Source organism: Tachypleus tridentatus, chromosome 9 (genome assembly GCF_004210375.1).
Source record: "Tachypleus tridentatus isolate NWPU-2018 chromosome 9, ASM421037v1, whole genome shotgun sequence".
In the NCBI taxonomy this organism is placed as follows: domain Eukaryota; kingdom Metazoa; phylum Arthropoda; class Merostomata; order Xiphosura; family Limulidae; genus Tachypleus; species Tachypleus tridentatus.
The window spans coordinates 87,169,630-87,186,352 of record NC_134833.1 but is presented as its reverse complement, the minus strand read 5'-3'; the positions used below and the strand labels follow the sequence as shown (position 1 = coordinate 87,186,352).

Here is a 16,723-nt window from a genome sequence, read left to right as displayed (position 1 = left end):
CCACAATCATTGGTCAGAATTTATAAAAGCCAAATTATCATAAAAGTAATTTATGATCAATAAAATAAACTTTGAAAGTTTCCAAACCGTATTTAAACTTTACATACGGATGGCATAGTCTGTTGGTTAGAGCACTCTACTCACAATTCCATCACCGAACACGCTCGCCATTTTATCCTTGAGAGCGTAATAATGTTACGATCAATCTCCCTATTCTTTGCTAAAGGGCAGTCTAAGAATTGGTGGTGGATGATGTTGACTAGCTGCCTTCTTTATAGTCCACCATTTCAACATTTGAGATGACTAGCGCCCTTATCTCTCGAGTAGCTTTGCGTGACATTAAAACAATAAACAAACTTTGCCATGAACGTTTAAGACACATAAAATTCATTTTTAAATCTTAAAATATATCAACAACAGAAGAACGAAATGGTGTTTAATACGCGACGTATGCAATTAACGAGGAAACGTGTCTTTTGAAAACTTATGTTAAAAGTCAATTCAATATAACCATATAACATGTACGAAAAGTACTAGTGAGTTAAATATTATGTTTTATTATATTTAAAGACAATGCACAATACGTTAGATCTAACTTACATATCAATAATAAAAGGGTGTGTAACTTGTTGAAGTATAGTCTTTTCATTCTTGACGTGCTCCACTTGTTTTAAACGAATGACATCAGCTTTCTCTAGAATCTTCAAGGCATAGTAGCCACCAGTAACTTTATCTCGACACAAACATACTCTTCCAAATGTTCCTGTGCCTAAGATCAAATATTAAATAAACATATTTTGTTAAGCGAACGCTAATAAATTATGTTAAATAATTTCATGCTTGTCTCAACAATACTTTATTTATTTAGGTTATTTTTTAAAGTATTTATTCCAGGACTTATTAATAATTTGAATTTGATTGTGCAAAACTAGGTGGGCCTGTAACTCGTTAACAACAACGTTTTATAGATTAAATATGGCGTTAATCTTATTTTTTAATCATTTATGTAATGTGAAAAAAAGAAAGAATGTTTAGTTTCTAAATGTTTCGCACCTGAAGATTTTGTACATTCAAAAGACTGTGTTTCTGATGAGCTACAAACTGATATGATGTCGTCTCGCGTTGAATATCTATTTTAACAAATTCTGTATTCAACCTTGCTTTAATTTACCTATTTGGTTTGCTGGCATGAAACTGTAAAACCAGATAAAGTTCTCTATTATTGTTGGAATATTATTGTTGGAATATTATTGTAGGCTATGTTCTCAGTCCAGAAATTTATATTACTGTTTGACCGAGGAGGATTTAGTGTTATTTGATAAGCCTATTTTAATTACTAGAATCCTCTTTAAAGTTTAAGCAATGATTTGAGCATTGTAAGACGCAAGTTAAGCTTCAATAACTGATATTTGATTACTAAGTCTAATAGTAAGTTTGTAAGTATACATCGACTATGAAGTAATAATATATCTTTTGATTAGGTTTGTTACTTAGTTTAGTGTTGTGATTATTAATTTTATGTTTCGAGAAAGTAATAATAGATACGCCGTAAGTTTTACAGTACAAGGGAACTAACAATGAGGTAAAATTGTTGTATTAGCGCCTACTGTAAACTCAGGTTTCTCAGTAAATACTAATAGAAAGAACATAAAGAACTTGTTGTCAAAGAAATAAAATGCTTTTATTATTTTTAAGCAGACTAGACTTTGCAATCAATTTTTTAACTATATATTCCAAAATAACTCATTAAATAATGGAACAAAATAAACTTTTACAACAATACTTAAAATTGTATAAGTATCTTTATAAAAATATCTTCTGATAAAAAATAAGTATGTTTAAAAACTTCATTTAAAAATAAACCACTACTTACAAAAACTTTTTAGGTAACATCAGTTATAAATAGAATAATCCAACAGTTCAAACTGTCAGATGTTAAAATATCAGTAGTGATGTTACGATGTTAAAAATAATGTAATAGAAATCAAATTTGTATAAATAATTTAGTTCTATGTGTGAAATATTAGTATTGTTATCATGGTTAACATTTTACAGTGTGAACTTTATAAACACATTTGAGATTAATTAGTTCGAAATGTGTGAAAAATATTGAAGCACATATATATTAAACAAATAATTGTTTTTTATTATTTTCTAAAATAAGTAGTTTTATTTCTAGATAACCAATGAAAACATTTTATATTAATATATTAGCCAATTATAGATTTCACAACTTCTATTACTTTAACACTCGTTTTTAAGTTTAATCTATAGTTTTGTAATGGCGTTTGAATGGCTACAACACAAGATCCAGTTAAAAGCAACACAATCATTTTGATTTAATAAAACAAATAAATGTGTTGGTGAATGTTCATTCTATCTATTCAGATTTCTACAAACTAACTTCACAGCACAGTAACGTAAATAAATAAACACAGTTTTGAACTAAAATACGCCTTTTGTGATTTAAAAAACACAAATATAGAGTTTTGTATTGCTACGACAATCAAATATATTATAGTTCACAAAAGCCTGTGTCAGGGAACACAGCTTCTGTCGTGTTATTTTTAAACACATTATTAGGATTTTCAACATCGTTAGGATGTTGATTTACACTATAACGTTTTTTTATAGTGTGAATACTCAGTTATATAATATAAAATACTGAAAACTGGGACTAAATTATAAAAATATTTAATGTATTATGTCGAAAATTTTAAATGTAAAGAGCATTTAATGTATCTAATAATATTTCTTTATTATATATGTATTTAATTAATAAGTAATTTAATACTTAATAATATTTCTTTATTATATATGTATTTAATTAATAAGTAATTTAATACTTAATAATATTTCTTTATTATATATGTATTTAATTAATAAGTAATTTAATACTTAATAATATTTCTTTATTATACATGTATTTAATTAATACGTAATTTAATATTTAATAATATGTATTTATTATATATGTATTTCATTAATTAGTAATTTAATATTTAATAAAATTTAATTAAATGTTTAATGTATTATACAGAAAATTTTAAATGCCAAAAACAGATAATAAAAGCTTCAGCGCGTATATTCAGTATTATACTTTTAAAATAAACTTCGATTTTCTCTTCAAAAGAAAGTCCTCTAGTTTGTAAATGTAAACTTCACAGAATACGAAAAATTAAGTTTCCCTCTCTTAGAGCTTGGTCCATATGATAAAGATTTACGGTTAAGGCTTTCTTTTTTAACTTTTTTTGAGTAAAACCGTATTGGGCTATCTGCTGTGTCAATCGCGATGAATCAAACCCCGGATTCTAGCGTTGTAAGTCAGTAAATATACCTCCGTCCCATTGAGAATCGTTTGTTTGTTTTTGAATTTCGCGCAAAGCTACACGAGGTCTATCTGCTATCCCTAATTTAGCAGTGTAAGTCTAGAGGGAAGGCAGCTAGTCATCACCACCCACCGCCAACTCTTGGGCTACTCTTTTACCAACGAATAGTGGGATTGACCGTCACATTATAACGCCCCCACGCCTGGGAGAGCGAGCATGTTAGGCGCGACGCGGATGCGAACCCGCGACCCTCAGATTACGAGTCACACGCCTTAATGCGCTTCGCCATGCCGGGCCTCTGAGTAAAGAGCTCAATAGGCTGGCTGGGATACAACAAACACAATAACGAATTAATATATTATTTTTTTATGAAAGATTTAAAGCAGTTTAGATTAGTGGTGATTGATGGATTATATATCAAAACTAAACACAGCACAAGTCGGAACACTTTATTATACCAACAACAGTTATGATATGAACGTCTTTTCTAAGATGACGAAAGAATCGTCTTAGAGAAACCAACAAAATAAACTTAAGGGAAAAAATAAAGAACATAGTGTTAAGTGATATCAGGCCAAACGCTAATGTCTTATTTGTTTTTTTAATTTCGCACAAAGCTATTCGAAGGCTATCTGAGTTCGCCGTCCCTAATTTAGCAGTGAAAGACCAAAGGGAAGGCAGCTAGTTATCACCAACTAACCGCCAACTGTTAGGCTACTCTTTTATGAACAAATAGTGGGATTAACCGTGACATTATAACGTCCCCACGGTTGGGAGGACGAGTATGTTTGATGCGACCGGGATTCGAATTTGCGACCCTCAGATTACAAGTCAAACGCCTTAACACGCGTGGCCATCCCGGCCCGCACTTGTGTCTTAAGAGAAGTATAATTACAATAATCGTTATGGTGTGAATACAATTTTCAAGCCGACTATACATGATTGTAATTAATTTAATTATCATTAGAGATTAGTATTAGGCCTATTATATTTCCTAACACTACATTTTATAACTAGTCCCTTAGGGATTTTCAATAATTAGAAAAGTGTATTATAATAATATTACTACACTATATTTACCGAGTACCAGTTCTAATTGTTGTTGTAACAAATGGCTTATTCAAATACTGTTCCAATCAGTACTACGTTGCGTTCCACCCGGACTGATGAGCTCAGAAAACGACCGAAATATGTTGCCGGCCTTATATTGGTCGAAATATTTTGTTTCCACTGTACACGGCAAAAATATATAGTATTGTTTATTTATTGTTAAGTTCTGTACTTTCGATCATAATTCTTATAATTACGAAAGAAGAATTATTATATTGACTCTGAAGTCACTTGATCAACTCTGGGATAAAAAAACAACAACAACTAGCTTCCTGGTTTTTCTAAATGTTGAGTGAAAAGTAAATTACATTAAAATAAAAAAATAATTAATACTGATAATAAACAAGTTGGTGTTAAGTAACTGAATAATTTGAACTTAATAAAATGAATAATTCTTATATGTAAGGACTTAATTAAAATTTTGAAAAAAAAAATATGGCTCTCTATATTAATCTAATTCACAACTAAACAGTTATGATTTAAGTAATTTTTCATATAAATAGTATCGTATCCCATGTGGCCAAGATGAGCCCTGGTATTAGTGGAAAGTCCTTACATGACTGAAGTAAAGGTTTCTTTGTTTTTGAATTTCGCGCAAAGCAACGCGAGGGATATCTGTACTAACTGTTTCTAATTTAGCAGTGTAAGACTAAAGGGAAGGCAGCTAGTCATCACCACCCGTCGCCAACAATGGGGCTACTCTTTTATCAACGAATAGCGGGGTTGATCTAAACTTTATAACTCTCTCAACTAGTTCCCTGCTAAGATTTACCTAAATGAACTTGAAATTAACTTTATTATCGTGAACCATCTGTAAGATATCAACGAAGTTACAGACCAGAAAGAAGATTCGATATTGTATCGTAAGTGTGTAAAAGTTTTGTACATAGACCATTAACAGTAATAACCGTTATTGTAAACTGTGTTATTGTTTGTATATTAAAATATATTTATGTTACAAAAGAAAACAATATCTATCAATCTTTTTAGCAAGTATCGTAAATTTAATGTATATCGACATTTATTTGACTATAAATTCAAATATCCATACCAGCCCTCTTCAGAAAACATTTTTACTTCAAGTAGGTTTCTCGTCATCACGAATGATCAGTCTTAACTATTTCTGTATTTTATCTAACAAGAAAAAACTCACTGATGGCAATTTTGAATAAACTTATACAAACAGAAACAACAGCTGAGAAGAATAAGGTAAGTTTTTATAGTTGTTTCACATACAGAGTTGAACCTTTAATATTTTGATATTTCTTAGCACGAAGCTATACAATAATAGACTATCTGCGTTCTTTCCACAGTGTGGAATCGAATTTCGGATGCTACAGATGTTACTCTGTAAACTAACAGCTGACTTCCCCAGGATATCTTAGTAAAATACTCAAAATTTAAAAAGAAATCATACAATTTTAGGCTTACTGATTAATACATATATTTTTAGGTTTCACATTTTTTATTTTAAAACAAATTTATATGATACGACCGTAACTGCATATTATCAGAAAGAAAAACAAATCTTATTGTTGTTGATTCATTTCAAACTATTTGTATGTATTTTGTGTGTACTAAAGTCACTAACTTAACAAAACATTCTAAATAAACGAAGCCTTCTAGATGCTCAACAAAGTTTGACAAAATTGTTTTTTCATGTCTGGTTAACTCAGCTCTTAGTGGTCTCATCCCCTTAAAAAGAAGAGCTATTATACCGACAGATGTGATCACTTAACATTTAAAAATCTCGAACACTGTCTTGGTTTTAAAGTAAGAAGTGATTTTATTTTCTCACTCTAACATTGAATAGTTTATGCCAAAAATAACTTCATATATATATATATATACAGCATATAGCAACACCAATTTTTAGAACACCATTTAAACAAATAGCTTTTCTCACTTTAAGCCAACAGTCAGAAAACATCTGTTTTTACTAATCAACTTTAAATTTCAAAAGCACACCCCTGTGTTCTATCTTGTCATGTTTGATGAAAATATTTTTAAAAGTTTCACAAAAGCGTATTGTTTGACAAGTTGTGAAAACGTGCCAGCCGACAGATAATTAAAGTCAAAGAACCTAGAACCTATAGGATGGCAGCCTAAGTTACATTAAAGCCAAAGAATCCAGGACTTAAGGGATGGCAGTATAGGTTACATTAAAGCCTAAGAATGCAGGACCTATAAGTAAACAGTATAGATTACGTAAAATGAATATTTTCATCTATCGACGGTATAAGACATAACTAAATAACATCATGGTTATGTTTTTTTAATATAGTGTTATGATTATTAGTAAAATCTCGGTAGTGCGTATAAATACTATCTGTAAGAATTAATTCAGAAGCAATTCAACGCATTGAAATATTACTATCCTATTTTAGTAATTTTGAGATGTGCAAAGCTCTAAACAAAAGGCCTAGCGTGGCCTTGTATTTAAGGGGATCGACTCAAACTGAAGGTCGAGGGATCGAATCCCCGTCATTGAACATGGTCGCCCTTGAGGGTTTCTATCAGGGCAAGCAATCCTAGTGTTAAAATTCTTGGTTAATATGAAATATTCGAGCAGCCAACTCTAGAACAAGGTGGAATTAAGGTCGAATAAAGTAAGTAATCAATCCTGGTTAACGCAGACTCAAACGTATGGAGTACATATAGTCTCTGGTGAGTCAGAGGCAAGATTACAGACTTACAACGCTAAAATCAGATGCTCGACTTCCTTCGATGGAGTCCGATATGACCAGGTGGTTAGGGCGCTCGACTCCTAATCTGAAGGTGACGGGTTCGAATCTCCGTCACAACGAAAATGTTTGCCCTTTCAGCCGTGGGGACATTATCATGTTCGGTCACTCCTACTATTCATTAGTAAAAAAGAATAACTAAAACCAGGAAGATAGTTCAAAGAGAAGACCTCAAAATTTATAAATTTCTTTACCATCACAGTTAATAATTTGTAGGGTCATACAGTTGCCCAAGTAGGTATATGTCCTTGAAAATCAGTTTAATCGCATGGTTTAATCTGTAAGGATTCATCAAGAATAAAATGTTAGCATAACTTTATAAAATGCACAGACTTGTGTTTTCGTTATAGCAAAGCCACATCGGACTATCTGTTTAGTCTACCAAGGTGAATCGAGCCCCTGATCTTAGTGTTGTAAATTCGTTGACTTATCGCTGTTCCAGGGAAGGGAATATGCGAAAGTCAAAATGCTAATCAAACAATATTTGAAGATGACCAAACATACATAAAAATGTTTTTGTAAAATACTCGAAAGAAAATAGTCATTCCATACCGAAATTGTTAACAGATTATAATTAATATTTAGAAAATATGTTCCTAAAACGTTTATTTACATATTATTTTAAAAAGTAAAAGTAATCATTATTTCCCATCATATGAAGGGCAATCAACTTGTCCTATTATGATTGGTTTGTTTGTTTTGTTTTTTGAATTTCGCACAAAGCTACTCGAGGGCTATCTGTGCTAGCCGTCCCTAATTTAGCAGTGTAAGACTAGAGAGAAGGCAGCTAGTCATCACCACCCACCGCCAACTCTTGGGCTACTCTTTTACCAACGAATAGTGGGATTGACCGTAACATTATAGCGCCCCCACGGCTGAAAGGGCGAGCATGTTTGGCGCGATGGGGATGTGAACCCGCGACCTTCACATTACGAGTCGCACGCCTTAACGCGCTTGGCCATGCCGGGCCTAAGTAAACGTTGCGACAGCCGGGATATTATGATTGGTATTGTTGGTTTATTACCAACGTAATATCCTTGAACTGTGAATATGCATGGTGGATTTCTTTTAATGTTGAAAACAGATGTTCAAAGTGGTGTTAAATCAGTTTCAATGCAGAACTTAGGTATCGCTCTCAAAACATTAACAAAACGCTCCTGTTTTATAATGAAAGTTTCAAACTTTAGATATCAGTTTCGAGGACGAGCTAATTGTCATTTGAGTAGATACGTAATGATAACATTTTATGTTCGTTGTCAACACTTTAGTGAAATTATTAGAAACTGTTGCCATGTTCACCCTTCAACAAACGAAAACTATAGCATACAAAATGGAATACAGTAAGAACAATTTATTGAGTAACCCATTTTTTCATCTCATCCATTTCTGAAACAAGGAATTAAATTAGAACAGAAACAGACAATATATCCTCTGTTTAGCTTCCAATGTCGTTCACTGTGTGTCCATTAAAGAAGGGACATAACAAACGGTCAAACATGGAGCACAGATAGACACAAAAAATGTGACGGGTTGTATGTTTGTCAATGGCTGTTTGCTAATCTTGCAGAAATTTAAATCTATACCATCAATTTGAACTTGTCTCAACAGCACTTGAAAAATCAATTCTTTGAAACGAAAAGATAGCTCTTTAATGTAAACCAAGAAAATCACCAGATAGAATAATTTTGACACCATTTTTAAATACTTTAAATACTTGTTTATAAATTTAGTGAAAAAGTTTTAGTGCACATTTAAAGTTGTCAAATGTAAAAAATTTAAAAAAAACCACGTTGTGCTTTAACTGTAAGTTGAAAGAATTATACTCTGAAAACCAAGTTCCGATATCATGGTAGGCGAAGTACATGCGTGAAGTTTGTTCTTAATATAAAACAAACAAACTATTAGTGCTAGTGTTGAGAAGCGTGTGTATTCAATTCCTGTATGTATAGAACTAGACGGATGTAATTGTCGTATGCCAGCAGAAAACTGTAAGACTGATTAATCAACGATGGTTTATCAGTCCTAGTATATCTAACGATCCTGGATCAGTTGTCATTGTTGTGACACGGGTTCTGGTTTTGTTTTACATGTTGTTTATCAGTAATACTTATCTTTAACAAGATTGGACTAAGATGAAGACATAAACACAAATTAACGTTTGTTTGTTGTTGAGTACAAAGCTACAAAATAAGTTATCTACGCTGTACCCACCATGGGTACTGAAACCAAATTTTTGGAATCCTAAAGCCCCAGATTTGTAAATGAGTCAATGGAAAAACACACTACTTGACGAAAAGAAAGAGCGAAATTTGTGAAAACTGAAACTTTAAAAAAACGTGAACGAATGTGTAGCAAAATGCACATGAGAAAGGAAATATATTCAATGCTCAATTATCTACAACCAAATAAACACAGGTACCTCTTTTTACAGAATAATTATTTAGTTTTTCCTTCCATGATGTTAGAAGTAGAAGTTACTTTTTGCAATTTACACATGACTAAGTAACTATAGCTGTTTTATTGAGCACTTTAAACTTTAATAATGGATCATCATATATTTGTAATAAAAGTGTTTTTGTTTTTTCTTTGCTGTAGAAATTTCGCTCGAGCCTACACAAGAAGTAATAGACACAGAGCTGTTATTAATTAGGAGTTGATAAACAAGAGAAAATACAGCTAGTCAAGAGTATTCACTGCCAACTCTTATGAGGTAATTAAAGTAAAAGTACTTTAATTTTCTAAAAATAATTAATCAACTTGTGCAGATTTTTACAACGTTTAGGGCATGTAGCTTCAACAGCCAATCAGGGCCTGGTTCTTGTGTCTTTACGTAATCATTATTATACACTCTGCAAATATTTACTGTTAAATAACTGAGTAAATTTTTACATTGGAAAGGGAAGGAATGTATAATAATAAATGGACACGCCTATGTGTATGTGACCGCCATAAATCTAAGAAGAAATTACCTAGAAATCAGAAATTTTGCACCCATATTAAGTGAACCATGGGGGTTGGCACCTGGATATTATTTCTTGTCTAGATAGTGTGCGCATGCGCATCCGTTTATGAAAAAAAAACGTATAAACCTGAAATTTTGCACCGATGCTAAGTAAACTCTGACGATCTGGTTCAGGGTATTATTACTTATTTTATCCACGTGCGAAAAAGCCATATAGAAAATAAAGAGTTCCTTATATAACAACTTCCCATGTATAGAAAAGCCAGTGTCTTTTGGTAACAATGCGTTCCAAAAGTGGCTTTTATTACATCTTACTTAACAGCAAAAGTATTACCAAAGATTGTTGTTAAGAGGCCATGTGTTGAAAGTGTAAAGTGGAATGTATGAACCATAAAACTGAAAAAAATAAATATATATGTGGTTTTCTAATTTAGAAGCTCCGTTATTTAAAGAAGTTTTTTTATTATTTAAGTTTAAACTCGAGGACAAGTCAGAAGAGAAGGTTATCTTTACAAGCAGCCACATCCTGTAAAGGAGCGACAAAAGTACATAAGCTATACCTTTATGCTAAAATTGGTTCATAACACATACACTGATATAGTCATTTAAAATAAATGAACCTCATAATAACCCAAGCAAAGCCGGGTACTTTTGCCAGTTTTTAAATAAAAGTAATTTTGTTTGTTTTTGAATTTCGCGCATAGCTACACGAGGGCAATCTGCACTAGTCGTTCCTAATTTTGCAGAGTAAGACTAGAGAGAAGGTAGCAAGTCATCACCACCCACCGCCAACTCATAAGCTACTCTTTTACCAACGAATAGTGGGATTGACTGTAACGTTGTAAAGCCACCACGGCTGAAAGGGCGAACATGTTTGGTGTGACGGGAATTTGAACCCGCGACCCTCCCATTACCAGTCGAATGCCTTAGCCACCTGGCCATGCCGGGAAAGTAATCTTGTTTCAGAAACTAAAAGAAATGTGTTCTCATTAGTGAAACATCCGTTACCAAATCATGTCCTCATTTCTTAATAAGTTGTAATTTAAACTCCATTAATCGAAAAACAAAGTATTTCCTTATAATACCGAGAATTGTTTTGTACATAAACGAAGAAAAAATAGATTTAACTGATGTAAAAAAAAACTAGATGTTATAATTTTCATTATGTACATGCCAGTCTATGCTTGATTAGAACAACTGGCAGATAGTTTTACTCCAAAGTAACTGTAAGTTTAAAATAATAGTTTTGTTTTGATAATTGTTAACTTGTATGGTTAAAAAGCATTCTTATTTGTTGAGTACTGTAAACCCACGTTAATTACTGATTAAAGGGCAGACGTTTTTCCTTCCTAATCTTTAAATTCATGTTCATTACTAGTTAATGATTGGATGCTCTTTTGTAGTATTTAAATTCATGTTAACTGTTCTGGTTAATTGATTATAACGAGAATTGGAAAGCCAACTTCAGGTTCAAGATTTTCCTTGTCACAGTCAGTGTTTCGTTTGTACATGGAAAGTTGAAGGTCACAGTCATCACACCTTGATAACATATTCTCCATAATATTCTATTTATTTACTTAAGTGATATTTTTCGCTAATATCTCTGTTAATAGAAAAAAAACAAGGTGTATTTTCTGTTTGAATGTTAAATAACGGTGTATTAAAATTTATAAGTAGTACCTACCTCAGGAAATACCGATGAAAAACGAAAAAAGTTTTAGTTTTTGTTGTCAATAGCCTAATTCATATTTTTTTTTATTTTGTCATTTATTAGTGTCATCTAGACTTTTCATAGTGTTTTCATCCTCTTCAATGATGATTATTAACCCTTTTCTGAAATACTACAAGGATATTTTTATTACGCTTTCCCTATTATTAATATAATAAATGTTTGCATAAGTGGTCTTCCTTTAAATACCTATGTGTGTGCGCGTTAATATAATAATATAATCAAACGTACAAGATTTCAGCTATTTTTATATTTGTTTTGGTGGATATTTAAATTATAAAGTTAAAACACAATTATTTAATAGATGTAATAAGCACAAGATATGAATATTTAAATTTCACATAATAACTGTACCTTTAAGCTCTCACATGATTTTTAACATGTCCACCAGAAAGCTTATTTGATTTTGTTATTGTTTTGTTTGTTTTTTGAATTTCGCACAAAGCTACATGAGGGCTATCTATGCTAGCCGTCCCTAATTTAGCAGCGTAAGACTAGAGGGAAGGCAGCTAGTCATCACCACCCACCGCCAACTCTGGGGCTACTCTTTACCAACGAATAGTGGGATTGACCGTCACATTATAACGCCCCCACGGCTAGGAGGGTGAGCATGTTTGGCGCGACGGGGATGCGAACCCGCTACCCTCAGATTACGAGTCGCACGCCTTAACACGCTTGGCCATGCCAGGCCTGATTTTGTTATTAAAACACAAAGCTACGCAAACGGTTTTTTGTCCTCTGCCCACACTATAAATTCGCAGACAAACCACTATGCCACTAGAGGGCCCACTGGAAAGGTTAAAGAGCAAAAAAATGTGATAAAAAGATAACTTGGTTCACTAAATTATTAAATATGCAGTTAATTTAGTATTAGTACCACGAATTTTCTGTACAATTGTCGATACAAAAACGACTTTTATCTCATATCTCACCATTTCAAGCTCAAAATTAACTAAGTAACAGTCACAAGAATGCCTAATCAGCAAAGCAAAATAACATTTTCTAATAAACCCACACATATATATATATATAATAAACTTGTAACATAAACTTACAATTTTCGTAGTGTTATACGCTTTAAAGTAGGCAATTCGTTCAGTTATCTCAAAGTTTTTCACGTTTTATAAAGTTATTTATTTTAAAGGAAATACAAGTAGATGACATCTAAAATACTTAACACAAGTTCTTCCTCTCAACCAGTGATGAAATAGTGTTCTAAGGTGTAAGGGCTAGAAATAAGAAATTGTGATAATTATTTCTTAGACTATTGGATACACCGTTAAAACTTATGGAAGCTGCTGTATCTGAATATGTAAACCATGTGATGGTAGTGTATTTGAACCAGAATCTTTCTAAATTCGACGGGACTGGAAATTACAAGACCCATATGGTTATGAAACGTTGTTATCCGACAAATGTTAAATAAGTGTAATTTCAAAAGAAAGGGGCCTATTCGGTGTGCATTTGAGAAAGGAATACAAAACAAAATTTACAGAAAGGTTGTAAAACTATATGTCTTTTAGAACACACTTGACAAGATCTTTTCAAATATGATATCAAATCATAATTTTAACATTAGGTTTCGTAAATACTTGAACTTTTCATGGCTTTAGTTACACTTTCTCATAAAATGTTAGGCACATGACGTAGTTTCTTAAATCTTTTTATTCCAATTAGCCTACAGAGTAATCAACCAAGTTTCTCTGCAATAATGAACAATAAAAATAAAATTAAAAATAATACAAACCAGTTTCATAAGTTGATATTTAGTCGGCGTTCCCTTGGATCTCAGTTCTGCTTCACATCGACATGGCATGATTTCAATGCGTTTGCCCAAATATTCCTAAATGATTGGTTGTCTACTTTGAGTACTTCAAAACATTCTTTTTCCATGTTTTGCTTGAGATCCTTTGTCAATCGTTTTAACCCAGTCAATAAATTTTCAATCGGATTTATATCAGGTGATGAAAGTGGCCATTTCATAGCATCAGTTCTCCTATTTCTGAGATATCTTTTAGCTACTCCAAGACTGTGCTCATTTACAAATCTTGTACATGCAATGTTCTTCTAGGGCTCGGCATGACCAGATGGTTAAGGCTCTCGACTAGTAATATGAGGGTCGCGGGTTCGAATCTTCATCACACCAAACATACTCGCCCTATCAGCCAGGGAGGTCGTTATAATGTGACGATCAATCCCACTATTCGTTGGTAAAAGAATTTGCGGTGGGTGGTAATTGACTAGCTGCCTTTCCTCTAGTCTTACACTGCCAAATTAGGGAAGACTAGCGTAGATAGTTCCCGTGTAGCTTTGCTCGAAATTCAAAAACAAATAAACAAAACGTTCTTCTAATGGTAAACGTCCTTACTAACATCAGTTAGAACAATGTATTTAACATTACCAGAACTTTATTTACTCCTAAAAACTAATAAATGAAATAGAAATTTTTACTAGATGGCGTAGTAGTCAACCACAATAATACATACTTCATAAAAACTGTGCAATTGCGAACGTAAAGAATGATTGATTATTTAGAATTAAGCACAAAACTACACAAAGGGATTTCTGTGATCTGCCCACCACGCGTATCGAAACCCTGTTTCTAGCGGCGTGAGTCGACAGACCCCCCCTGCTATGCCAGTGGGGGACGTAAAGAATGATTCATACGTTTTTAATAGTGCACATATTTAGAATCACAACATATACGGTTGTATTTTGCTACAGTCTAGTTAATTCACCTTTTTTACGGAATTTCCAAATAAATATAATTGTGTATTACCTTAATTTCGATAAAAAAACTTTTATTTTAATTCCTCTTTATATAAACATTTTATTCATTTTGCTGATGGATGAAGTACTGGAGGTATCAGAAGAATGTATTCCACTCAACTTTAAGACCGTGAAACCTGAGAAATTTGCAAATGTGGATAAGAGAAGTTATACATACATTTAGATATATAGTAGAAAGTGGGATTTAGGTTGAAGCTAAATGTCTTGAAATCATAAATAATGGTATTGTCACATATGCCAAAGTAAGTACTTGGTGGGACGAATGGAACACTATTGAATGGAACACAGACAGACAGCTTCAAGTACCTACGAGTCCCATTTAACCATGAGGTAGATAAAGAGCATGCAATAAAAAATAATAAGCCAGTTCAGCAAAAAAGTAGACATGTTTTACCCGATGTTGAAGAACAAGTGCACACCATAGAGAGCTAAATTTACCACATATACCACTATGCCACCACCTCTACTGTTGTAGGGACATGGGCCATGGATCTTAATTGCTAAAATGAAAAATAAGGCCCAAACAGTCTAGATTAGAGTCCTCATCTAATTAGAGTGATCACAATCACAGATGGAATAAGAAATTATAATATTAGATCAGACTTGGGTGTGAAGAACATGCTGATGGTCACCGAGATGGTATGGCCACCTGAGGTGAATGGAGGAAAGTGCTAGTAAGATGGTTTCTGTAGAAGCCAAAAGAAAGGATATTACCAGGAAGCCCTAGAAAATGGTGGATATAGAACATAGAAGAGGTAATGGTGTGTAGAAAAATCATGCCTTGTGAGATAGGTCAACTGAGTGGCGATTATGTTCACTACAGTCTTTCCAAGTAACCTAACTTTATTATAATCATCAAAGGTAAGTTATTTTCATTACAATGATTAGAAATAACTCATCACCATAAAAAGTAAATAATATTCAAGATAACCTTTAGTTACTTAAATAACTGACCAAAAGAAGTCCTTTATTAACTGATTACACCTTAAGGAAATAATATCAAAATGTCATGGAATCCACTATGGGCGCCCTTATTAAATTAACTTCTTATGAAGTTCATTTTATAGCTATTTCGTGTTATTCTACTAAACTAAAAATATAATAAATGAAATTTTTCGGTTTTAGAAGCTCTGCACTTAAATAGTTTAACAAGTTTGAATTCACATATTAAATTTATGTTGAAAATTCTAGACTTAAGAAACTTTCGATATAATAACCAGTGGGTTATAAAATTAATAAACTCGTGTGATCTTTTAAGAGAGTTAGAAGTACTCCGTAAGAATGATGTTAAAGACACTACACTTTTCGGAACTACTTCTTCCATTATGAATAACGTAATTTTGTTGACCAGGACTTTGCACTATTGCCCCAAACCAGCAATTTCCATTGTACAAGCTTCTACGAACAACAGAGAAGTTGTAACTCTATCAATGCCGAGATTACAATCTGTGAAATGTTTGGAAATTTCTCATGAACCAAACATGTGTACAGAACCTCTACCTTAATGTTGTTCTTATTAAGTGTGATTAATTGTATATATATATATATTAAAAATTCAGCAACTGAAAGTGAATCTACAAAACAAATAATGTTTCTGGAACATTTTACAAATTAATTCAAAATGTTTAAAGTTACTTACTATACAATAATGTCTCTACAAAAGAAAAATTGTAAAATAATTGTATTATTTTTGAAAATTATGGATTTCAGAACAAGACCATGTTTCATACTTTCCTGTCAACATTGTATATATGATGAAATGGTTTTAACATTCGAGTAAGACAAACAAGTCGATCTGAATGATATCATTAGACATTAAATCATTCACGTTATTGTTTAAAAGACGGTTAAAATCAAGACGCCCCCAGTGGCACAGTGGTAGGCCTGTGGATTTATACTACGAGAAACCGGGTTTCGATCTCCTTGATGGGCAGAGCCTATTGTCTAGTTTTCTTCTTAATTGCAAACACACAAACAAACAAACAAAATAGAGACATAAAGCAAGACCAAATAATGATTTCGGAAATCCGACATATATGCTAATGTTGGTTCTGGCGCA

The 16,723-nt window shown here is 32.5% G+C and overlaps 1 protein-coding gene across 3 annotated transcripts in view; it reads right to left on the bottom strand.

The window, feature by feature from the left end:
• Positions 1 to 16,723, bottom strand: part of LOC143225690 (cAMP-dependent protein kinase catalytic subunit 3-like) — a 52,483-nt gene that overhangs the window by 20,501 nt on the left and 15,259 nt on the right. For all 3 annotated transcript variants that reach the window (XM_076455549.1, XM_076455550.1, XM_076455548.1), the window contains exon 2: positions 601 to 769. In XM_076455549.1, the coding sequence (XP_076311664.1) occupies positions 601 to 769 (169 nt within the window). The remainder of the gene's footprint in view (positions 1 to 600; positions 770 to 16,723) is intronic.